General features: G+C 39.8%; 1 protein-coding gene across 23 annotated transcripts in view; it reads left to right on the top strand.

Moving 5' to 3' along the window:
- The window catches only part of GRIP1 (glutamate receptor interacting protein 1), an 852,850-nt gene that overhangs the window by 748,309 nt on the left and 77,867 nt on the right, over nt 1-26,674 (top strand). For all 23 annotated transcript variants that reach the window (XM_054527383.2, XM_054527382.2, XM_063712186.1 and 20 more), the window contains 3 exons: nt 6,359-6,545; nt 7,135-7,280; nt 18,935-19,015. In XM_054527383.2, the coding sequence (XP_054383358.1) occupies nt 6,359-6,545; nt 7,135-7,280; nt 18,935-19,015 (414 nt within the window). The remainder of the gene's footprint in view (nt 1-6,358; nt 6,546-7,134; nt 7,281-18,934; nt 19,016-26,674) is intronic.

The following is a 26,674-nucleotide window of genomic DNA, read 5'->3' as shown; positions in this document are numbered from 1 at the left end:
CATGTGTTAGGTCTATGGCAGGTTGACTATAGTGTGGAACACTTTAGTGAGACAGAAGTCTTAGATTACAGGATCAACAATAAAAACACATTATTCCTTGGGAGGCTGAGGCGGGTGGATCACTTGAGCCCAGGAGTTTGAGACCAGTTTGGGCAACATGGTGAAACCCTGTCTCTACAAAAAAGAGAAAAAAAAAATCAACCAGATGTGGTGGCACACACCTATAGTCCCAGCTACCTGGGGGGCTGAGGCAGAAGGATCGCTTGAGCCCAGAAGATGGAGGTTGCAGTGAGCCAAGATTCTGCCATTACGCTCCAGCCTGGGCAACAGAGTGAGAGCCTATCTGAAAAAAAAAAAAAAAAAACAGATTATAGTAATAAATCTTTGGAGTCCTTAGTTCTCTATATTTTTTAAATGCTTCTCATAGCTGATAGGAAATCTTGCAGCCTTCTAAATTAAATAAGCATTTGGTAAATTTTTAAAGTTTTGGAGGTGTTTTTGGCTCCCTCTGCCCTTTCTTACACTAGTAAGAACAAGAATTGACAAAAATACAGTCATTCCCTACAAATCTGAAGAGTTGTGAACAGAACCGTCCATGTGAGAATGGGAACAGGCCAGAGCAGGCACAAATCCCGAACACAACCTCGGCATACACCAGTTAGCAGGATTCAAACATAGGGTGTCAGCAATTTAGTCATTTCCATCTTCACCTTGAGGAGTAGGCAAGCCTCAGCCAAAGCCGGTAGCTTGTAGCAATGACGACTGAATACCTTGCGAAAGCATCTGCTACTGGAGAAAGAATTCACCATCTACATTTTCAACTGACAGGAATATTCACCTTCATTTTCTTTTGCTGGCTGACCACATTAGTGAAGCAGGATAATCAAGCTGATTTTTTTCTCCTCCAAGTTAATATTGCTTTTTTTCTTTTAGTTCCTTATCTTTAAATCTACAATATATCTTTTTCATATCTGGTAATAGTTTTCAAAACTTTTATATTATATATATAATTATATAAATTATATAATTTATAATTTATATAATTATAATAATTTATATAATAATTATATAATATATTATATAATATATAATAAAAATTATATATATATAATATATAATCAATATATATAATTTCAAATTAAATTTTGCTCTTTGTCAAATAAAAGTTTCCAATATGTCAGAGGACTTTCAGAGTTAATTATAAAATCATAAATTATTTATTATAATGCTATATGTATAATATAAATTATAACTATATAATTATAAAACCAATACATAATACATACATTTATTTTAAATCCTAAATTCAATTTTCTAAGAATTTTTATCATCTCAACTTGCATCCAAATAGAGCTTATAAATTTAATAATATTCACATTAAATTAGTACTTATTTTCAAAACCTTCTAGAGAATAAAATTATTCAACTATCTTCTCTGTTTCAAAAAATATAGCAAGTCTTTCCTTTGAGAAGGCTTCACTATATCTAATATAATCTCACCTGTTACTATTAAAGTGACCTCTTTTTTCTTGGCTCTTTCTTTTTTTTTTTTTTTTTTTTTTTGAGACGGAGTCTCACTCTGTCACCCAGGCTGGAGTGCAGTGGCACGATCTCTGCTCACTGCAAGCTCCGCCTCCCGGGTTCACGCCATTCTCCCGCCTCAGCCTCCCGAGTAGCTGGGACTACAGGCGCCTGCCACCAGGCCCGGCTAATTTTGTTGTATTTTTAGTAGAGACGGGGTTTCACCATGTTAGCCAGGATGGTCTCGATCTCCTGACCTCGTGATCTGCCCGCCTCGGTCTCCCAAAGTGCTGGGATTACAGGCCTGAGCCACCGCGCCTGGCTCTTGGCTCTTTCTTAGTGAAAATGGTAAACAGCTGCCTTAAAGTTTCTGAAACAGCTTTTAACTCCAATTAAGTAGTCCGATAATCTATATCAAATTGTGATCTCAAATGGAAAAAAATTAATATGAACCTATAAGAGTCACAGAAAGTAAAGGATTCCTGATTAAGTCCAAAAAGCTTCACCTAGAAGATAAGTGGAAGTTACCTGCCAAATAGGTGATGCTGTAACATGATACTCTCATCTTCTGCGAGTAATAACTGAAATGCAACATACTCTCCAGATCCTTATTGACAGGAAATGGTGTCTCCCAGTGGTTTGGTACCACTGATAGCAAAAATTATGATCTGGAGAGTAATCACGGTACACTCTACATGAGCGAAACCACACTAGAACATGTGATCTAAATTAATACATGACAGTCCATGTGTCAGACCTGACAATTGCAAACTTCCACCTATAAGAAGCGTAGAGTTGGAGGCTATCTTCACCCCCCACTGCAGTCTATGTTAACCTTAATCCAGCTGAGACAGAATGAGGATGGTGCTTCTTAAGAAAAGTCGATTTTTTTTTCTTACTCCTCCTAGACAAATGATCTACTTCACCCTCCCTTGCCCCATCAGCTGCAATTATCTGGGTCCTGAAGAATGACTTCTAGTTCCTTATGGTAACTCAGCAGCATCTATGAGAAGTGTTGTTTCCTAAAAGGAATATGTAGATGACATCCCAAAACTTGATTCATTCCTCATTTATTCAGCATTTATTGAATGTTTCAGGCATTAAGATTTCAGAGATTTAAAGAGCTGGTTCCAACCTTTCAAAAACTCAGGGTCAGGTGGAGAGAAACAGGCAAATAGAGACCTGATAAATGCTGAAACGGGACCATGTATTAGAAATGTGGAAATGCAGAAAAGCAAGTACCTAATTCTGCCTGGATAAAACAAAGAAAAGGATCCAGAGCAAGAGTTGAGTGGCAGAGGGCACAGTATATATGAAGACACAAAGGTGTGTCAAGAGGATTGGGGCACATGGCACATGAAGGGATCACAGAGAAACGGGAGAGTGGATGGGCAAGAGAAAGGAACTGATGAAGGGTCCTATGTGCTCTGCTAGAATTGAAAAGTTTGTTCTACAGGAAACAGGAAGCTATTGAAAATGCAAAACGGGGCAGGGGTTACCCTTGCATGTTAGAAAGGCTACTCTAGCAGCAATTGGAGGCTGTTAGCATAAAACAAGAGGCAGGGTCATTAGTTAGAAGTCTATCCAGTATTGTACACTGGTGATGATGAGGCCTCGCTCTGTAGTAGTGGCAATAAGAAAGGGAAGAAGATTCACTCAATTTTGAAAACATTGAGTTTGAGGGGCCAATGAGACAGTTTGTGGATAGGATATCCATTGAGTAGGGAAATCCATTACTGGAGTTTGACAGAAACTAAAGAGAAAGAGTTGAGAAGATACATGCAGAGTAAATAAGTTGGGGCCTCATCATATCAGGAAAGTTTGACAGGAGGTTCATCTGGAAATAATATGTAGGTAATATTTTGCATGTAAGGACCCAGAAATAAGTACATTAGAATAATTCAAATAAAAAATAATGAAAGCCCAAATTGAGGTACTGAAATTAATAAGGGAAAAGAGGATTTTTGTAAGATATATTTCAGTGGTCATCCAGAAAGGATTTAGCAATGGATAGAATTTGAGACAATGGGGAGTTGTGAATTAAAGCTACTTTGAGATTTTAAGCCCAGAGGGCAATAAACATGATGGTCCTGTTCACAGAAATAATAGTGGCAATGGGAGAGGGAAGAGGATTCGCTCAGTTTTGAAAACATTGAGTTTGAGGAGCCAGTGAGAGAGTGTGTGGATGGGATACCCATCAAGGAGGGAGATCCATTACTGGAGGTTGACAAAAACAAGAGAAAGAGTTGAGAAGATACATGCAGAAGACATGTAGGCATGAATGAGGGAAAGAGTGAGAGTAGAAAAGACTTGGAGGATGGAACTGTGCACTGGAATGCGGAGGGAGGCAAAGCAACTGGCTGGGGCTGAAAAAGTAAGACACTCGAAACAAACCTTCATCAAAACCAAGCAAACAATTTTAGAAAGCAAGGGACGGTCCTAAAGCTGGTTGCCAGCTAGAACAGATGAGGCCATTGATTTTAGAAGTCAGAAGTCATAGGTGAGAGCAGTTTCAGTAAATGGTGAAGGCAGAAGCCAAGTTTTTAGCAGCTTCAGAATCAGTACACATCTATAGACAGAAGTCAGAAAGCTGGGGGAGTGAGCAGAAAAGTTTGAAAAAGCAGCAAGAGGCAAATTTTTTCATGGCACAAAATCATGGGGGGTGGAAAGGGATAGTATTAAAAACACTGAAAGGGGGAATTAGTCTTGAAATGGAAGGAAGGATACAACCTCCTGTAGTGGAGGAAAAAAGGAAGAGGGAACTAATGATAAAGAGAAATTGAGGCTAAACAGAATGTTGTTTAAGGAACTCTCGTCAAAGGGTTGCATCTTTTCAGTCTTATAGGAAATGAGGAGTAACATTTGACTATGATTTAGGGTAGAAACATTTGAGACAAATCCTTTGTGGAATGAAATAAGGTGTCAAAATATCACACAACAAATAATTTAAGGACCTAATAGCATTGTGAATTTGTAGTGACTTTTCCTAGCACCCTTCAGCAACTTAGTAACAACAGTGGAGTTGACTGGGCATTACCATAGAGGATAAGGTACTAGGGTATAGAAAAATCCCATGAGGTTTAAGAATCTTCGAGCCTGGGAGATGCATTATTAAAATACTCACCAGGGGTCCAGGCAGAGTGTGGGGAAAATGATGCCAGCAAAACCAGTGGGCGAAGACAATGGCTTTCCACCTGCACTTGCCGGATCTCCACATGAGGCCAGGGAAATCCTCAGGGGTCTCCCATTCCCAAATCAACTACAGTAGCTGTTTTTATCTGGAATACAAAGGTGTCCCTTATATGTTTTCATTTTAAGGGGGAAAAATCTATTGCTAAAATATTGTTGGAAAACCAATAGACTCAGGAGACAAATGAGAGGGAATGGGACTGAAAATCATAAAGAGGAGACAGATTGCAGGAAGTGGGAGAGATGGCTAATAAAGGGTATGTGATCAACAAGGGGCATTCAGATATTGAGATCTTGAAGATCTATTCATTTTGAAGGAAGATGGAGACCACCGTAGGGCTCTGCTGGCAGAGAGTGGAAGTAGGGTGGTATTGCTAGGAACTGACACAAAGAGAGTTGAAGAAGCACAAAGCCAGCTTGCTAGAAGGTTATCATCATAATGTCAAAGAGGCAGAGGACAAGGAAAAGCTATAGGTTAGAGGAGGCAGACTAAGAGGCAAGTCCTGAAGTCGTGAAGAAAAGGGGGAGAATTTTGAAAAAGTAGATTATGGGCTTGAAAATGAGACAGAGCAGAAATAAGTACAGAATATGGAATTTTAAATAGGAGTAATTGAATCAATGTACTGTATGTGGAGAGCAAGGGGTATTATGAACCTGTCTTCCTGCCACTTGTAGAGGGAGTAAAAGAAAATGGCTTTTGGAGAGGGTTATGAAGTATATGGTGTTATCAGGTTTTAGTTAAAGGGGGCCAGACTCTTTCTGGAGGAAGACTCAGTGCAGCATAGGACCTGCAGGCAGAGGCTGTGCTCACAGAGAGCACAGGTGGCCCAGCTCCAATGGGCAGGGCTGAGAGAAAGACATGGAGGAGTGGAGCAGCCCTTTCATGAGTTCAGAATGGAAATAAGATGGAGATATCTGCTGGAAGGTGTAGATGAATATCAGAGAGATAAATGAAATAGGAGAAATAATAGGAAATAAATGAAATACAACAACATAGACTAGAAACCCAGTGGGAAAGAGCAAGGGCTGAAGAGACCAAACTCTGGGGTGGTGGTGGCAGGGGCAGCAGGAGGAATGTACAGAATTTAAACAACGTCATCGTGCCAACCCAACACTAGATTAAGGTTGAGGACCAGCACAGCCTCACCACTCCAGGGGCCAGATTTAGATTATTTCTTCAAAGCTGAAGGTAGGATTATTTAAAAGTCACAAAGCCCAGATGCAAATGGCTAAAGTGGAAAAAACATGAGACCAGCTAGCTCAACTCCCTTTTTCTTAGATAGGATATAGACACACAAAGAGACAAAATGGCCTACCCCAAGGTTCCCCAGCTGGTGCTCAGTGATAGAGCCAGGACTAAAACCCATGTAACCTGACCCTAAGGCCATCCTCTTAAAGTCCCCACAATGATCCCTGGTTTGAGGAGTAGGGAGCCAGGGTGCAGGGATACACTGATGTTATTATAGAAATGTGATGAATATTGAGAGATTCATTTATCTTTTTCAACTCTTGCTAAACCAGAGGCCATAATTTAACCTCCCACCATTGCCATTCAGTTTTCATGCAGAGACACGATCTATTTTGGAAATGCTGGTATTCCTGGTGCTTGCTCCAACCTAAAGTCAGTATTTGCTGTTTGTTCCTCTAGTGTCCTTAGCCTCCAGCACAGTAGGATTGGCTGGGCAGGTTGTTCACACAGAAACCACAGAGGTTGTGCTGACGGCAGATCCTGTCACAGGATTTGGGATCCAACTGCAGGGCAGTGTGTTTGCCACAGAAACTCTCTCTTCTCCACCTCTGATTTCCTATATTGAAGCTGACAGCCCAGCAGAGAGGTGAGACACTTTCTTTCACAGCATCATTTTCTGCTCTGCGTTTCTGGTACCTGCTGTCTTTGAATGGCTAGTAAATTATGAAACATTGCTCAATGCAGGAAATGCAAGATGTGATGAACTCTTCTGACAATAAAATTTTATGTTTTTGATCAGGTTTGAAAAGAGTAATGAGCATGGATGCCTTTAACTAGCAGATTTTGTCCATCAAGGGACTAGAAGCTATATTAATTAAAAAGGAGAAAAATCCATAAATAAACATATCCTGAAGTTCAACTTCAATAGTTTCTGCCATGGGGGAATATACATTCATCATTACTAAATATTGGTTTGGATCAGATTCTAACAATACCATGATTATGAATTATTAATTACTTCTCTGGGATACTTCAGGATTCCCCTGCTCACAATTATAACCATGAACTGCAACAACACACGACGTTGAATTTGATCTGTATGATGCCCACAGCATTGAATAAGCAAGACCAAATTATGATGCTATTTTGCAAGGATCAAGCAAGGTAGATTTGGCAAGCTCAGCTTGGTAATTATTTACTCCATCTACAACCTCTCACATGTGGTTCTAAATTAGATGTGGGGTGCTACAGATTGGAGACAGAGTGATGGCCATCAATGGAATTCCAACAGAAGACAGCACCTTTGAAGAAGCCAATCAGCTCCTCCGAGACTCTTCAATCACTAGCAAGGTCACACTGGAAATCGAGTTTGATGTTGCAGGTATGATCATATCATCTCAAGTCAGTGACAGAGTCAGGAGTGGACTGCATGTGAGTTATATTGGTTATGTGACAGAGAGGAAACTATTTTATATGCTGAACATGCTTTTGTTTAGGAGGTTTGGGGTGTCATTTTGAATTGAGCATTGTTTTGGATTATTCCTTAAAATGTCACCACAAGAACAACTGAAAATAAATGTGACAAATTGAATAATAGCCACAACTATAGAGGCGATAAAAATAAATCATGTGGCCTTCATTCTTCCTTTCTTCTGTATATTAGAGAAACCATATTCTTCAGTCACAGAGACAAGTAAAGCCTCTCTTTGACCCTTCACACTGCAAAGAACACATGAAACTTCTTTTGAGAGCAATGAAAATTCCCTAAGTGTATTTAAAGAAGCCCAGTTGGCAAATATTTAGTTTTTAATGTTAAAGAGAAATGACAGCAGATACTTGTTAAAAATGACAAGGAAGACTTTTATTGGAAACTACTGCAGTAAGGGGTCAAGAATATTGCAGTAAGCCAGGCATGGTACCTCATGCCTTTAATCCCAGCACTTTGGGAGGCCAAGGCAGGTGGATCACCTGAGGTCAGGAGTTCAAGACCAGCCTGGCCAACTTGATGGAATCCTGTCTCTACTAAAAATACAAAAAATTAGCCAGGCATGGTGGCAGGCACCTGTAGTCCCAGCTACTTGGGAGGCTGAGGCCGGAGAATCGCCTCAACCCGGGAGGCGGAGGTTGCAGAGAGCTGAGATCACACCACTGCACTCCAGTCTGGGCAATCTGGGCAACAAGAGCAAAACTCCACCTCAAAAAAAAAAAAGAAAAAAAAAATATTGCAGTAGGGGAGAGAGATTGAACCCAGCTCCAAATATAGCCAGAGCAGTTGGGAATTTATAGCAAGACGACAAAGTGAAGAGGAGGGAGTCATTTAATGGAAAATTACTAAAAGGAACTTGATTAAATATCAAAGGTGGGGGGCAAAGGGGATTCTCCCTAAACTGACTCAGCACAGTTCTTGCTAAAATTGGGCTCCCAGCCCAAAAACAAGGCATAATCAAGAAGAGGGCTCCAGGGAGCCAAACTGAAGTTTGGTTATAGGCAGAGTCCTGATCAGTAGCTAACAGGTGTGTGAATTTTAGAGACTGGTGCTAGTTCCCATTTAAGAAAATTGTCTTCACACAGTGAAAGACTACCTCACAGACCCAATAACCCTTACCAATTAGTAAAGATATAGCTTGTGGACTCAAGGATCACCTTATTCCAACAAATATTTACTATTTACCATGGGCCAGTTATGCCCCTACACAATGTAGATGTAATAGTAGACAAGAAAGTAAAAAAAACTTATATTTTTTAAAAGGCTTATATTGTATGAAGCTTATATTATAGCAGCATATAGAAAGTTAATTTAAAAATTAACAAATATTGCCCAGTGTGGTAGCTTACACCTATAACCCCAGCACTTTGGAGGCCAAGGCGGGAGGATCACTTGAGCCCAGAAGTTCAAAACCAGCCTGGGAAACAGGGAGACCTCATCTCTTAAAAAAAAAAAAGTTTTTAAAATTAGCCTGGCATGGTGGTGCATGCCTGTAGTCCCAGCTACTCAAGAGGGTAAGCTGAAAGGATCACTTGAGCCCTGGAGATCAAGGCTGCAGTGAGCAGTGATTGTACCACTGAACCCCAGCCTGGGTGACAGAGTGAGACCCTGTCTCAAAAAAATTAATTAATTAAAATTAACAAATATAAATTTAGAGAATAAGTGCTCTGAGGAAAATACAGCAGAATAGAGGGTTAGAGAATGACTTTAGGGGAGCTAGTTTTGTAGGCCGATGCTCTAAGGAGTGACATTTGGGCAGGGATATGAAAGCTGAGAGGGGTAAGCCTTGTAAGGCTCTCGGAAGAGGCATTCTAGGGAGAGGGAGTAGGCAGTGTAAAGACCCTAAGCCAGAACAATTAGCTTGCTGGAGAAACAACAAAAAGGGCTGTTCCTGGAACAATATAAGGGAGTTGGGTTTGGATTCGGTTTGGATGTGGTGATGGAGTTAGAGGGGTTAGAGAGACCGAGTAATGCAGTGCCTGGTAAGGAATTTAGATCACATTCCAAGTGTAATGAAGCCATGGAGCATTTTACATGGAGGAGCTAATCTGAGGAATGTTTTAGAAAGAGCCTTCTGACATAGGAGGGGAAAATAGCAGAAGCAGAAAAACCAGTTAGGAGATTGTGGCAGTTGGACAGGTAAGGCATGATAGTGGCTTGACACAGTGGTAATGCTGGAAGTGGTGACAAATAGTGGAATTTAAGACATGGCTTGAAGCAGAGCTAATAGCACTTGTTTATGGGTTGGATATGGAAGATGAGGGAGAAGGAAGAGCATGAATGGCCCCTGAGGTGTGAGGGTGAGCAGTCAGGTAGACAGTGATGTCTTTAGCTGAGAAGACTGGAAGAGGGGAAATTTGGAGATAGGAAAAATAATTCTATTTTAGAGATGGGTTGGCAAATCCACTGCTAATACTAGAGAAGAAAGAGAAGCATGTCTCTTCCTTAATTCAAATGACAGTTATTGAGCACCTGTTACTAGGTGCTAAGCACTGTACTATTTTCAGATCATTGAAAGAGAAAATAGAAAGGATCCATATCCTCAAAGAGCTCAAAGCTAAATAGGAGAGAAAGAGCTGCTGAATGGTAAGAATAGACTTGCCAAATTTGTGTTGCCACTGGAATGCAGAAAGAAGGGCCCAGGAGAGAGTAGTGCAGGCATTACCCTGGAGCCTAGGATTCAGGATCTGGGCTGGATAGCAAAACCAAGGAATAACCAACATGGCAGTGATTGTTAAAGTCACTGGAAAAAAGGAGACCCCTAAGGAAAGAGTGGCAGTCAGAAAGGGACCAAGGAGGGGACTCTGCCTGAGGAATACTGAGACTTAAAGGGAAAAAAATGTGAGCAAAGGCGATGAAGGTATACCTTGAGAAATGAAAGGAGAACCAAAAGCAGGTGGCATTTTTGGAAGCCAAAGAAAGAATTTCAAGATGAAAGTCACTATTGATAGCTTAAATGTACTATGGAGAATTCAAGTAACATAAGGTAGGAAATGTCCCTTGGATTTGGCCATTAAGAAGAAAGACATTGCCATAGTATGAATAGATCTGAGAAGTAGGGGCAGAAGTCAGATTGCAGTGAGCTGAGGAATGAGTGGAGAGTGACAAGTACAGAGATGCTCTGCTTGCTGTCTGCTTTAGGAACTGGATTTTGGAGGAGAGTTTGGCCGGAAAAATGCACGAAGAGACTGGAGACCATTGTGGGCTCCTCTTTTGAGAACTTCTGCATTTACTTATATGCTTGTTGCTCTATTTTATATTGTATTATATCCTTTATTCAGTAGTTCTCAACTGGGGTCAATTTTGCCCCAGGGGACATTTGGTGAGGTCAAGAAATTTAGCTGTAGAGAAAGAAGAAGACAACAGATAGTGGGAGACTCAAAGTTCAGAGGGGTGTTATTTTGTTTTGTGGCTTTATTTTGTTAAGATTGGAGAGATTGAGCATGTTTGGGGCCTGACATGAATGAGGGAGAGAAGAGATAATAATGGAATCAGATCCATAAAGGAATGAGAAAGAGAAGTCCAGGACAGAAGGTAGAAGACCTCTTATGAATTTGTAGAAAAGGTTGTGAAACACAGAAAGACAAACATCACATGTTCTCACTTAACTGTGGGAGCTAAAAATTAAAACAATTGAACTCCTGGAGACAGAGAGTAGAAGGATGGTTACCAGAGGCTGGGAAGAGTAGTGATGATAGTGGGGAGTGGGGATGGTTAATGGCCCCAAAAAAATTTGGAAAGAATGAATAAGACCTGGTGTTTGCTAGTGCAACAGGGTGACTGTAGTAAAAAATAATTTAATCATACATTTTAAAATAGCCAGAAGAGTGTAATAGGATTGTTTGAAACCCAAAGTATGGGTACTGGAGGGGATGGACACCCCATTTGCCCTGATGTGGTTATTGTGCATTGCATGCTTGTATCAAAGTATCCCATGTAACCCGTAAATATACATGCCTACTATGTACCCACAAAAATTAAAATAATTTTAAAAAAGAAAAGAAAAGGATGTGAGAATATAAATACATTTTTAGCTGGCTTTTAGATGGTTCATGTAAGAACTGTCAAGCAAGGGTGAAAAGATCAGCAGCTTGGAGGGTTGAAAAGAATGATGATTTAGAGTAGCAAATCAGAGGAGTGCATGAGGAAATCAACCAGAAGCCTATAAAAGGATATTCAAGCAGTGTCTGGAAGCTTCAAGTTTAGAGCAGCATCAACCTACACAGTGGAGTAAGTTGTTGTTGTTTTTTATTTTCAGGAGACCTCAGCTGCCAAGTAATAAGAGCAGAGAAAATGAATGATTAGATTGAGCCAGAGATTGAGGTTTCCAGAGAAGGCTCAACAGAAGAACTAGTCAGGGAGGTTCAAAATGCTTCTGGGAGAGCAGATGAAAAATTATGATAGTAACATCATAATTATTATGGTAATATTTATCAAATGCTTGCTCTGTGGCCTGTCACTTTCTAAACGTGGTGTGTGCATCAAATTGTTTAATTCTTATAACAGCAATGGAAGAGATTACTATGATTATGTCCTCAGAAAATTGAGGCACACATAGTTGATGGTAGGCTGGAATTTTAACCCAGGCAGTCTGGCTTCAAAGGCCACACCTGCAGCACTACACTACACTACACTACACTACTGTGTTTGAAAGAATCTAAGTAGGAGAGATGGGAATCAATAATAGATCAGCCTGATAGACTGAGAGAAAAGGGAAGACTTAAGGAACTAGAGATCTTCAGGAAGAAAAAAGGATAGTGAGAGAAAGGAATGAGGGAGCTGATGTCTAGGAGATTAAGGCCCAAGTGCTGTATTAGAGTTTAGGATTTCAGAGAAGGTCCAGCAAGACTTAGGGTGGTGATTTGCAAAAGTAGAGTGGAGGTAAAGATCCTCAACCAGGAGAGATCTGAGAATTGGGAACACAGTGTAATGGAAGGACCAGCCATGCAGTGAAATCTCACAGAAGGATGGCTGGACTTAAAATTAGGAGGGGAGTATGAACTAGCTGAATTGCACATCCCAAGCACAATTCCACAGAAGAAGCTTTGCAGTAGCTGCTTTCTGTCATGTTTGGGTGGTTTGGCTCACTTCATTCAGGTCTTTGCTCAAATGTCATGTGCTCAGAGAAGCCTTCCCTGGCCATCTATCACTCTGTATTCTCTTGCCCAGATTTATGGTTCTGCTTAGCCCTTCTCACACTCTGACCTTATATTGTATATTTGTTTGTTTATTTTCACTCTCCTCCAGTGCAAAAACCTATGAAATCAGGGACTTTGTGGGTTTTGTTTATGAATGTACACCTAGCACCCAATGTATTGCTTGGAATACAAGAAGCTCTCATTTGGTCAGTACTCAGTGAATGAGGCCAGGCATGGTGACTCACGCCTGTAATCCCAGAACTTTGGGATGCCAAGGCGGGTGGATTACTCGAGGTCAGGAATTCCGGACCAGCCTGCCCAACATGGTGAAACCCTGTCTCTACTAAAAATACAAAAATTAGCCTAGCATGGTGGTGTGTGCCTGTGATCCTAGCTACCAGGGAGGCTGAGGCAGGAGAATCACTTGAACCCAGGAGGCAGAGGTTGTAGTGAGCCAAGATCATGCCACTGCACTCCGACCTGGGCAACAGAGCAAAAAAAAAAAAAAAAAATACTCCGTCTCAAAAAAATAATACTCAGTGAATGAATGGATGGAGAGCAGTTGGCTCTACTGAGGAACTGGGATCAGGAACTTCAGACTGCCTCAGGAGCTGAGAACATCCCCACTGTTTCTCTGGGGTTCCTGGTCTCTCAGTGCTGCTTGTTTCTGCATATCTGCTCCATTTGTCCCTATAGACAAGTTTTCTCTGACTTTTTATTGTATGTAATTGTCCCATCTTTGCTAAAGTACCCAGCCAGTTCTAATTTCTCATTCCCAGGAGAAAGAATCTAATTGGCCCAGCTTAGGTTTGGTATCCTACCCTTCTAGTCAGCTGTGACCAAGGAAGAATCAGGTAGGACTTTTTAAGGATGGGTCAGATGGTGGTGAAGATATGGTTTTCAAAGAAGGCTGTCCAGCAACCCCAGAATGTACAATAACTACAATATCACAATATTAATTGTTAATTATTGTTAACTACAATAACAGAACATTAGTGGTGAAATGTCTCTTGTAATCCAATGCCTTTATTCATTATAAATGGGGAAACTGATGCTCAATTGGGGAAACCCAAGGTCATACAGCAGGGTGATGGTAGACCTAGGTCGGTTGACGTGGAGTCTCTCTTCCCCATATCACATTGCACTGACTCTTCAAAGAGATGTTACCAGGATGAAGCAATTAGAGCAGGAGTTCTAAACCTCTGCCCTACTGACATTCTTTGTTGCAGGGAGATGATTTGTTGAACATTGTGTGCACTGTAGAACATTCAGCAGCACCCACTCACTACCTTCCAGTTGTCAAATTACCAGCACAATTTAGTCTTCTTCATAAGCAGTATCTAAGTATTTACTTGTGAATATATATATGTGTGTTTTAATATTTGTTGATGGGATACTTTAATATCTTAAATTTAAGCTCCTAAAAAATAGGAACTGTGTCTGTTAAACCCACTTTGTTTAGTACCCAGCTTACTTGATAAGGGACAGGAAAAGGAAATGTAAGTCCATCTCCCACTGCCCTTGATTGTTCTGGAAAGTAACCCACTTCAAATAGATGGAAATAATACAGACCAGGGCAAGAAAAGCTATGTTCCCATCTTGTTGTTCCTTCCTCATGACAGACATCACTAGTTGACAGCAGTATTCTCCCGCTGAGCCCAGCTACAGCATCATAGTCCTCAATAAAACACTCTAGTTAGTCATTACCAACCTACTAGTATCAACTGGAAACTATTGGATTCAGAAAAATCCTTTCTAGCCAGTCAAGAACTTGGGACACTGGTGGGGAATCATTGGATGTGAGTTGTTTCAAGACTGTTCAGTACTTCTGAATTCACTCCTAATTTTCTGGATGTAAGCCATCCATTTCCAAAATTCTGCCTCAGAAATATTTTACAACCAGATATTAATTCCTAAACCTTTGGACCTCAGAGACAAATTCCTCTATTTTATGAATATTTTAAGTGACATGGAGTGGTTAAAAAAGCTTGACTCATTTTTGCCCAAATCTCTCTCCCTTTTCTCTTTATTTTAATTTTTTTTATTTTTTTACTTTTTGGAGACAGAGTCTTGCTCTGTTACCCAGGCTAGAGTGCAGTGGTGCTATCAACCTCCGTCTCCTGGGTTCAAGCAACTCTTGTGCCTCAGCCTCCCAAGTAGCTGGGATTATAGGCATGTGCCACCAAGCCTGGCTAAGTATTTTTGTATCTTTAGTAGGGACAAGGTTTCACCATGTTGGCCAGGCTGGTCTCAAACTCCTGAGCTCAGGCAATCTGCCTGCCTCAGCCTCCCAAAGTGCTAGGGTTACAGGTGTGAGCCCCTGCGCCTAGCCCCAAATCTGTCTCTTTAAATATAGGTCCTATACTGCACAAACAACATAGTAACTTTAATGAAATTGTGTTAAGTTAAAGGTGCTTATAACCCCATCATGCTAATAAATATGGTTAAATGTTTTATATTTCTTACCAAAATCTTTACCATACATATAATTTTATAAAGCTGTAACCATAATATATGTACAATTTATATTTTGCCTTGTTACTGTCTTTTAAACACCCATCTCCAACTTTTAAACACCAATATCATGAATAATACCTGAAGTTTCTACTTTAAGTCTGAAGTTATTTTGTTGGAAAAAAATATATATCCTTGTTCTGGAAAGAAGTCTCAGTGAGAATCCTATCAAATAATGTTTGCCATCATTATGGAGCCCCCAGTGCCTTTCTCTGCATTGGTGGGAGTTAAACGTTCACGTTCCTCACAAAGGTTGTCCACATTGATGAATTACGATGTGGTTGTTATCTTACTGTGCTAACAACGAATGCTTCAGGCAGAAAAGCAGACCACTTGGAAAGAAGGAGACCTTTGTTTACCCAAATGTGTTTTTAATTATAGTATTAACAAAGATAATGCAAAATCAGGGAAGTAGAAAATAATTACATGTGAGTCTAACAAAATAAACATCATTTGTTCTTAGATTCTATGTACTTCCTCTAAACCTGCTGTTTTTCCAAATATTGGACCTTTTCCTCTTTACTAGTGTTTCTTTAAGAAACCCCAAATTAAATATGCCTTTGCTTTAGCAGCCAAATAATTATATAAAGAAAAAATAACAAATATAAAATAAATCATGTTGGCATTTAAAGATTAAAATGAAGCCGCAGCTTGATCAAAGAGATTTATTAGTTGATATTTGTTCATCATTATGAATATTTCAAATCTCATGTAGTCAGAAGTGATTCATTACTGTTTTCCAGGAAGTGATAATATCTCCTGCAGTGTCATTAACAATGTTAATCTTGGTCAAGTTTCCCTGGATTAAAAATTTATAAAAGCAAAATGTTGCTGTAGTAACTATTCTAGAACAGCATTTTCTGGCCCTTGTGTTTCAAAGACCTCACTTATACAAGCTTAGCATCATGGGCAAGATGCTATATACATATACAGATATACAGATACACATGTACAAATATGTGTATGCTCCCCTCGCCTTTCACAGAGAACTGTTTCTTAAAACAAGAAAATATTAAATGGGTAGGACAGGTGCAGTGGCTCCGCCTGTAATCACAGCCTTTTAGGAGGCTGAGGTGGATGGATCACTTGGGCCCGGGAGTTTGAGAACAGCCTAGGCAACATGGCAGAAACCCCGTCTCTACAGAAAATACAAAAATTAGCCGGGCCTGGTGGCAGGTGCTTGTAGTTCTAGCTACTGGGGAGGCTGAGGCAGGAGGATCACCTGAGCCTGCAGAGGTCAAGGCTGCGTGAACTGTGATTGTGCCACTGTACTCCAGCCTGGGTGACAGAGTGAGAACCAGTCTCCAAAAAAAATGGTCACACATTTGTGAAATGAGTTCTACAAAGAGTGATGCTTCATGCACATTTATTTGTGGACCGTTTGTGTGCTTTATCCAAGTAATCAAATCATGTATTTCTGCTATGCTCGTAAACACTTGTGTGGAGGCTTTCTGCATGCCCTCATCCCATTTCCTCTACCAAATCAATATGTTCATCAGGGATCTTTCAGTTGCCAGCAAGAAACATGCACTCCACCTAGTTTAATCAGAGAAGAGGCATTCACTGGAAGCGCAATCTGTGTTTCACAGCCAGGAAGGGCTAGAACCTGACTTCAGTGGCTGTCAAGGCCAGGCACAGGCTCACTCCTCATATACACTTGCTTCTTTCTTCCTTCTCTCTGCTGACTGGCTGCTGGTGCATATGGGCAAAACCTGGCCACTTCCAAAGGCCCTCTCTGCCCCCAGTGTGCATGCTAATTCCAAATTCTTAAACTGTCACTTTGAAGGTGGAAGGAAGGTGGCAATTAGCCTTTTGTTGTTAAAGCGTGGTATGAGAAGGACTCAGGAAAGGCATAGATTGGAAAAATATTTTGTAAGGAAATATTTATGACATTTGCAGCTCCTGGAGTCAGGAAGTAAAGCACACCTAAGTGGTTTTTTACCTACTTCATTTTTCTTTTTCAGATTAGCCAGTCTTTTTCAAATCTCCTGTGGGAAATAATTTTCTCTATCTCAAGTCCTATTGAGAAATTGAAAGGGTACAAATTCTTAGTGAATCAATAAACAAATAAATACATGTGGATTCACTTCCTGGCCCATGAGAGTGTTAGCTGAAGACAACCCCGAAGTCAAAGGTGTTAACTCAGTCTGTGACACTCACTTGGTCGCGGGAGGAAGTGGGAAAGGCAGCTGATTGTCTCGCTTCCCTCTGAAGTAAATAAAAACCAGAGCAAAGGAGGGAGGCCAGAGAAGGAAGACCCCATAGCACCACTGATGCTGAGAGGGCCAGTTTGGGGATCCTTTTTCATACGTGGCTTTCTAAAAGCCAGGCAGGCCCAGGGAAATCAAATTTCTATTGTGTGCTCCAGTTTAATACTGCATGGCGAACCTTCTGAGTTGAAAAATCAGATTCTGGTCTTGTGAGACATTTAATACCTGAATTTCTCCTCGGAAAGGATGAGAGGTCAAGAAGAGCAATTCAAGGCCAAACAAAGAAGGGAGTCCTCTCTCTGTTTCCATGAATCCAATCCTAACCATCACCTCCACTTTGCACAGACTCAAATGTGTTAACTATGTGATTAGTAAATTAAGCTAAGGGCCTGACTGCCTAATAGTTCTGCTGTGGTTAATTGTCTGTATGCCAGATGGGCACCTGCCTTGAGTCAAGCTGATCAAGCTGGCCAAGTGTATAGCTCACCCATCCCACAATCCTCTCCCTATGCTGAAGTTTCCACTGTTTTTGAAGCCTCTCCCCACTTCTTTCCAAAACCGTCGGAAAGGATTATAGTCATTAGCAACTTAGCATGAATAGATGCTATTTCTTCAATGGATATTTCCATTTTAACCTTATCATTAATTAAAGGTCTTTCTGACTATTAAAGAAATTTTAAGAAGAGTATATTTAAGAGTCTGTAGCAATTTCTTCCTTTCTCAGACATTAATTGGGTCTGGATAAAATCAGCTTAGCTCTGTCCTGGGTTGAGATTCAGCCAGTGCACACTGGTTCTCTCTCTGTTGCTTTGATACTAGCTTACTTCTATACTGACTGGCCAGTATCTGAGCCCACTTTCACTCCCTTCCAGTGCCCTGTGATCCTCTCTGGAATATCTAAAAGCTCCTCATTATACAGAAACTAAAGGATCATTTAATGTAGTTGGAATCTCCTGGGTCCCTGTGTTCCAACTCTGTGGTCAGCATCTAGTTTGATTGGTTGTTTTAGTCTTTTTGATTGATAACCAGTACTATTTTGGTTGTGAAATATTTTGAATATCACTCCTGATTCTACCTCTTTAATTGTACTTTTCACTTTTTCCATTATAAATTAAGGCACCTCTCCACCCACTCTCACTGCCCAATCAGCAACCATCACACCAAACTGACCTCTCTCCTGAAATCTGTTTTCCCAGGTACCTTCAAACAATAAATAGGGGTGGAGGTGGGAGGAAGAATTACTGAATAGCACACTCTTGGAAATTATGGTTGGGGGTAGAAAGAATATAATAGGACCTAAGGTTCTTAAACTTTACTATGCCTGATAATCACCTAGAGATCTCTAGGCCTCATCTTTAGAGATTCTGATTCATAGATTGGAATTATTCAGGAATCATTATTTGTAACTCCCATTCCAGGTAAATTTGATGTAGATGGTGCATACATCACACTTGAGAAATACTGAACTCAACTGTTGGTGTGAATTATGCACAGTTGCCTGTGGATAGGAAGTGTATTCATCACCAGGAGCTTAATTTGCCAGGATTTTAAAGGCATTCATCTTACTTCAGTTCCTACAGTTTAAGCTACATATGATTATGATGCAAGTATTCCTAATGCATTTTTATTGATGGGTGCTCCGGTCCTCAGTGTTCTATTAACACATTCTTTTTTGTTTTGATACTAGAGTCTGTCATCCCAAGTAGTGGAACATTTCATGTAAAGCTGCCTAAGAAGCACAATGTGGAACTTGGAATAACCATAAGTTGTAAGTAGAAGTTATTTCTTTTAACTAATTTTTAAAGGCATTAGAAAACTGTGTTGTCAAATGATTTGCAGGTGTAACAAATGTTATATATGTCTTTGCCAAGTTTTTATGTCATGATACGAAAATCTGGAGTCAGTCACACCTCCAGCACTTACTGGCTGTATGAATGCGGCAAGTTACTCAAACTCTCTCCAATCTGGTATTTCTTCATCTGTAAAATGAAAATAAGGATAGCTAGAAAATATAGGATTGTTTTAATTATTGAATAAAATCCATATTTATATACCTAGTACAGTGCTAGGCAAGTGATGAATCCTGGTGAGATAAACATGTATCTCACACAACTAGATAAATAATTAGATGAGAGATAGATGCATATAGATTCTACATTTTATATTGTGAATTATTATATATTGTGAATAATAATATATATATAAAATATACATTAGTATATTGTATATTAATTCACATAGTGTATTGTGAATTAAGTTTTTATCATCCATTTAACAAAAATTACATTTATTAACTTTTAAGACTATCTTCCCATCTGTCCACTGTGCATCTATAATCCTTCTCACAAGACTAAAACAATGTCTCTTACTTTAAGTAAATCCTTGAATTCCTCCATGGCGCACAGTGTCTGGAAAACTGAACCAGAAAGAAAAGTGGAGCATATAAATGTACTCAATTCCCTCCTTTCCTCGGGCTTTAGTTTTATAACTGCTTTGGTAAAAACAACTTTGAAAATGTTAGCTCCAATGGACTTTTATAGAACGGAAATTGAGGGTTTTGGGGGGCTTTTAATATCCATAGACCAAATGCATCCATAACTGTCCCAAGAAAATGAAGCAAATGTTAAATGCCTAAAGACCAAAGGAGACGTAGAGGTAATGACTGTGACCAAGAGCTAGTTTCTTCAAGAAAGAGTGATGAGGCCACGTAAAACTGCCTCACTGCACTGTGTCAGATAGCATTTCTGTCAGTGGTTCAGGCAAAAAATAAATAAAAGTTCTCAATTGGGCAGTATGAAACGGTGCTGTCTGATTCAACATGGACGATATAAATTTAATACTGAAAAATGAAATTTTATTTATAACCAATAACCCACACATATCTACTGCAACACTAAAAGGAACGGTACTGCAATTCAGAATAAATATTAAGAGCAAGAAGCCACATGTATGGGAGAGAGCCTAGATCCCCCCAAACCCTAATGTGACCTAGTGGGAGAAAAGCAGAAAGATGGAATGGGATTTTAGAGACTCCAGCACTATCCTAAGTGCTCCTAAAGTGGTTTATTCCTTTAATTGGGTCACTTAGCCTCTCAGTTTGTTCACTGTGCAGCAAAGATGGTATGTCACTATAGTGTCAACAACTAGGGCTACTAAAATTAAGAAAGCATATCAGAATTTACTGTTCCAAACATATTAGGGCTCAAGGTGGCTTCTGCATGCAAACCCTCATCCAACTTTAAGGTTATTCTCTTTTGTTTATTCCAATCCATTCATTTATTCTGTCAGAACTAGCTGTGGGAGTAGTGCGTCCTGGAGTTGTGCAGTATATAACCTGCCTCTGTACACAGAAACCCTGCCCCTACTTCCATTCTTTCATTCTTCTGCCTTCTCTCAACAAATGCATTCTGAAGTGTCCACCATGCTCTAAGCCCTATGCTAAGTTTTAAGAATATACACCCTGTCCTTCTAGATGCTTCCTGCTGGTTGGTATTGTGAAGTCATCTATTCCTCAGAAGCTTCTATCACCACTGCCACACGGTTATTTTACTCTCAAATTTTAAGTAGGAATATTGTCTTTAATTTTGTTTTATACAGTAGATGTATTCTTAGTTACAAATTGATATAAATAAAAAATATAATTTAGTCAGAAAGTATCCATCTAAAAATAGCCTATGGTGTATTTCTTATTAAAAAGTAGACATTTATATGCTAATTTGTTTGAGATGTAGTCTTGTACACAAACTACAAAATATTTGTTTTATTCACATGAAGAATCATTTAATATTATGCTTTATGATGCTGTTTTGTTTTGCATGAGTGTTTTACTTCTAAAATGGGTTTTAGTAGCAATAATGGCAACAATCTAAAAACCCCCATAAAGATGGCTTGCATTTTAGCCAGCCACAAGCAAATGCATTCATGGAAGCTGAAAGTGTTATGCTATTCCTGGACAGAGAAATGATACATGAGCTTGTCAAACATGCTTGTCAGTTCTTCTAGAGCTACAGCTCCATTTACACAACTAATCATCACCACCATGCTGACTTTTGTGTCTCCTTGTGGAAAATACTCATATTTTGCCAGATGACAAAGCAGACTTTGCTCTTTAAAAAAAGAAAAAAAAGGCCAGAATCCATTTTCATTCTTATGAGTTAGTAAAATCCTGAGGCCTAGCACAGTTCCTGACATACAATGTGCTTATATAATACCTCCATTTGCTGAGTGAATGAATAAGAAGCTTTACCTGCAAATGTTTTACTAAGCACTATGTACTCCAAGAAATGAGCTTCCAAGGGAGATGATGAATGAATATAAATGTTTGTGCAAAGGCTGATGCATAGACAGAAGAAAGACTGACTTGGAAAATGATTAAGAGCAAGGACTCAGAGCCTAGACTGTCTCATGCCCTGATTCCCTCAACCTCTCTGTGCCAAGTTTCTTCATCTAGAAAATGGTGTACATATTACTTTCTTCATAGCATTGTTGACAAGATTAAATGAATTACTATATGTAAAATGCCTTAAACACATTGTGAACCCTAACAAATGTTAATGATGATGATCTTCATCATTATTTACTTTATACACAGAGCCTTTTGAAATATTATATTATTTATTTATGTTTTATTTTTTTGAGACAGGATCTCACTCTGTCACCCAGGCTGGAGTGCAGCGGCACTATTAGGGCTCACTGCAGCCTCAGCCTCCTAGGCTCAAGCGATCCTCCCACTTTAACCTCCCAAGTATCTGGGACTACAGGCATGAGCCACCATGCCTGGCTAATTTTTAAATTTTTGTAGAGATGAAGTCTCACTGTGTTGCCCAGGCTGGTCTTGAACTTCTAAACTCAAGCGATTTTCCTGCCTCAGCCTCTGAAAGTGTTGGGATTACAGGTGTGAGCCACCATGCCTGCTAAAATATTTTAAGCACAGCTCCAGCCCACAAAATCTAGTGCCAACATGAGAAGGAAATCTGGGAACCCTCTTCTCAGACACACACGGATACTGTTAGTGAAACCGAGGTGCTGCAAGGACTTGATTCTTCTCACTATCTCTATACCAAGTCCTCTTTCTGTCGTCTTCACCTTGTGCAAGCTCTAAGTATTAAGAAACAGCTCCTCATCTCTGGAAGCATACCAGCAGAGCCTTTACGGCTCACTCTTCATACCTAATTGACTGAGAAATGAGTCTGTCTGATTTTAGACACAGTGAGCAGTTTCAGACTAATTTTCTTAAGTTCCGATGACACATTTGCAGCATATTAGCACGAGGCATTGCTTTTATTGATGTTATTGCTATAGTCTAGAGTGATTTATTGTAGCAAATAAAGTGGAACAGTCTAGCAGAAGGATGCATTTTGGGACTGGAAGTCACATCCTGATGCTTCCACATCTTAGCCAGTCAGAAATCTCAGAGCTCACACCTTCCTGCACAGCCCACCTCTCTTTCGAGTCAGCGAATCCTGATTGTCTCTGTCATGTCCCATTATCAGAAAAGTCCTTTTTACATGGGTGTTTTCCCTTGAGGTTTTATTACAGGAATTTGTGTCTACTTTGTACCAGGCATGGCACTATGCAATTTTATGTGTTTTCTTACTTAATCCTCAAAGTAGCTCTGTGACATCTATCTCCATTTTACAAAGAGGAAAGAACAACTCACCTGGGTAACCTGCCCAAAGACCAGGGGCTAATAAAAAAGTGAAGCAGGGACCCAAACCCATTGTCGCTGTCTTAGCACTGGCTTTATTTTCACCACACCACTCATCCCTGTCACCATCTGATTGATGAAACTCCCTATATCCTATATCAGAAAGGCAAAAGGCAGTATTTTGTGAGTACAGTGAATTCATTGGCTTTCCTTTTTAGTTCTGACTGAATTGTTTGCAGGAACAAAGGCTTGCTTTATTTTCTTATAAAATCATGAAGCAGCCTTTGTGATGACAAGCACAACAAATCTGTCATTTTTCCCCTAAGTCTTAAAGTGTATTTAGAAGAGATTGGTTCCTGTTATTTTGCCAACTTTGCAGTAAAAACTCTACTCACTGCTCCATTTCAAATCGATTAACTTGTTTTACTTACCATGTATGATGTATACGGTTACAATTAAAGTAAAGCTGAATGATTAAGAGTTTGTATGTGTGTGTGTGATGATGAGTGGTTTTTAAATTTCTGAGGTCAAAATGTTACCAAACCAAACTTGGGTACACTTGCCCAGCATACAGAAAATGCCAAACGCTGACACTAGGATTTTCAGCGAGAGAAAGTGAAGCATTTGTTGCAGGGTGCCAAGCAAGGAGAATTGGGCAACTAATGCTTAAGACTTGAACTCCCTGATGGCCTAGATGGTTTTTAAAGGTAGAAGACAGAGGTTATAGGCAAAGTCATAAATCAATACATGGAAACTTTATATTGGTTTGGCCCCAAAAGGCAGGTATCTTAAAGTGGGGGCTTACAGGTCATAGGTGGATTCAGAGAATTTTTTTGATTTGCAGTTGGTTAAAGAAGCAGGGCTTTGTCTAAAAACTTAAGATCAGCAGAAAAGGAATGTTAAGGTGTGGCCTTCAGGCATGACTCTCTCCAGGCCTCTCAGGAAGAAATTTAGAACAAAAAAAGGTAGAGTTCAGTTCTCACTTCTCCCTTATCTCCATGAGATCTCTGAGGTCTATGTAACGGTGGTCAGCATTTTCCATCTGGTGTGGGTCCAGGTTTCTGAAAAACAACTTAAGAACATATGTTAATATATTAACTTTTAGTTTCTATGGGGAACCAAAATGCTTTGTGATTCTGACTTGCTTGGGAAACTATTGTTTAAGTTCTCAGTATTGTATCTTCTTGCTTATAGGGTTGTTCATTTACTTTTCAAGCCTACCTAGGTGCCTGGAATTTCCCTTGAAAATACTATTTTTTTTATATTTCTATGTTTGGGAGGGGGGTGCTCAGCAGGCCCCTAAGAGGGGTCCCTGCTCTGTTTCAAAAAGACAGTAGCTTTTACACAAGCCTTTACTTTTTCTCCCACCCTACACTCCACTTTAAATGACAATATAAGATTTTTCAAAGGGCAAAAACTCATAAGGACAAAAAGAAAAGGAAAATAGACAACAGCAACCAAATTTGGCAGAGAAGATAAAGAAAGATGAATTTAACTAAAGAAGCAGAGGGGAAGCTGATAATGAGCCTGATTTCTATCCTGTACTCCAAAGAGATTCAGGGACCAGAAACTTCGGGAAGTACATTTGATGGAAAATCCTAAGGCAAGAGGATTGGTTAAAAGACTGCTAAGAATGACCTTAGTCTTTAGATGCCTTCTCCAACTCCCAAGTACCCTTCCCCTACCCTGGCAGAAGCCTAGAGTTTTATTCTCTGGAAAGCATGCAATAGAGAGTTCTTTGGACTGAGAGCACACAGCTGAATGCAGCAGTACTGCTTTAAAAATGGAAATTAGGTGAAGGTTTGCATACTAAATGTTGAGACTGAGAGCCTTCTTCCCCCAGGAAGCTTAAAGAAGCCAGATAGCCAAATTTAATAGCCTTCAAGTGGTAGGAAAAATCAGGACCATCTGACCCAAATAAACAGCCTGGCCTCAACTTACACTTAAGACCCACAGTCCACAAGCCCTACTTGGGTACACCAAGCTTTTGAACAGCTCTTTAGGACCACACTCTTTAATATAAACAGACAGCTAAGAGAAAAATGGACACTTGAGGAAGAATCTAATATGCAAGGCTGTCACCAGAAACAGAGGGAAATCAGAGAATTGGCACATGCAGGAAGAAGAAAACAAACCAAACAAAGAGGTAAACCTATCATTGACATCATTAGCAACAAATATATTACATTCATGAGGTAAGCAGGGAGTGGATGCTATTACAAAATGACATTCAGAGGGGAAAAAAATGGGCCTTGAAAATTAAGAGTATGGCAGAAATGAAAAAATTAAACTTCTGTACAAATATTGGAAAATAAAGTTAAGGAAAATGTCCAGAAATTAGAGCAACAAATAAATGAAGAATCTAGAATAGATGAGAAAATTATACAGGTTGAGTCCAAATGACACAACATCCAAGTAATAGGTGTTACAGAAAGAAAGAGGAAAGAAACACATTAAAGAAATAATTGTATAAATGTCTTAGAAATAAGGGATTTATTTCCAAAATGATGGGTCCATACCTATGGATGGAAATACCCACAGAAAAGCTTGTCATCAAGAGATCTGAGAACACTGGACAAAGCAGTAATCTTACAGGGTTGTGGTGCTGGGGCAGCAGGGCATGGTGGGGTGTCATATAATGTGTTAGAATAATACAAACAATAATCAAATAATCAGAATAGCATCAGGCTTTTCTTTTTTTATTTTATTATTATTATACTTTAAGTTTTAGGGTACATGTGCACAACGTGCAGGTTTGTTACATATGTATACTTGTGCCATGCTGGTGTGCTGCACCCATTCACTCGTCATTTACATTAGGTATATCTCCTAATGCTATCCCTCCCCCCCTCCCCCAACCCGACAACAGTCCCCAGAGTGTGATGTTCCCCTTCCTGTGTCCATGTGTTCTCATTGTTCAGTTCCCACCTATGACTGAGAACATGCGGTGTTTGGTTTTTTGTCTTTGCAATAGTTTGCTGAGAATGATGGTTTCCAGCTTCATCCATGTCTCTACAAAGGACATGAACTCATTATTTTTTATGGCTGCATAGTATTCCATGGTGTATATGTGCCACATTTTCTTAATCCAGTCTATCATTGTTGGACATTTGGGTTGGTTCCAAGTCTTTGCTATTGTGAATAGTGCCGCAATAAACATACGTGTGCATGTGTCTTTGTAGCAGTATGATTTATAATCCTTTGGGTATATACCCAGTAATGGGATGGCTGGGTCAAATGGTATTTCTAGTTCTAGATCCCTGAGGAATCGCCACACTATCTTCTACAATGGTTGAACTAGTTTACAGTCCCACCAACAGTGTAAAAGTGTTCCTGTTTCTCCACATCCTCTCTAGCACCTGTTGTTTCCTGACTTTTTAATGATCGCCATTCTAACTGGTGTGAAATGGTATCTCATTGTGGTTTTGATTTGCATTTCTCAGCATCCGGCTTTTCAACAACAACTCTGGAAGCTAGAAAGCAATGGAAAAGTGCCTTCAAATTTCTAAAAGAAGGATTGCCAGCCTAGGATTCTTTACTCAGCAAAGTAGTCAATCAAATATGAAGGTAGAAAATGACATTTTCAGCTCTACAAGGTCTCAATAAACTCTTCTCCCTTGCACTCTTCCTCAGAAGCTACTGGAGAATGTGCACCACCAAGAGTGAGAGAAAGTAAAGCCAGAAACAGGGAGAGTTGGGTTCAGGATACAAGGGGTCTAAGGATGCAAGAGAGAAGAGAAGAGAACCTCTGGGTTCCCAGGGTTTGTGGGAAGGAAATCC

The sequence above is a fragment of the Pongo abelii genome, chromosome 10 (genome assembly GCF_028885655.2).
Source record: "Pongo abelii isolate AG06213 chromosome 10, NHGRI_mPonAbe1-v2.0_pri, whole genome shotgun sequence".
Classification (NCBI taxonomy): Eukaryota; Metazoa; Chordata; class Mammalia; order Primates; family Hominidae; genus Pongo; species Pongo abelii.
Note: the sequence above shows the minus strand (reverse complement) of the source record. Positions and strands in the feature narration are given on the sequence as shown.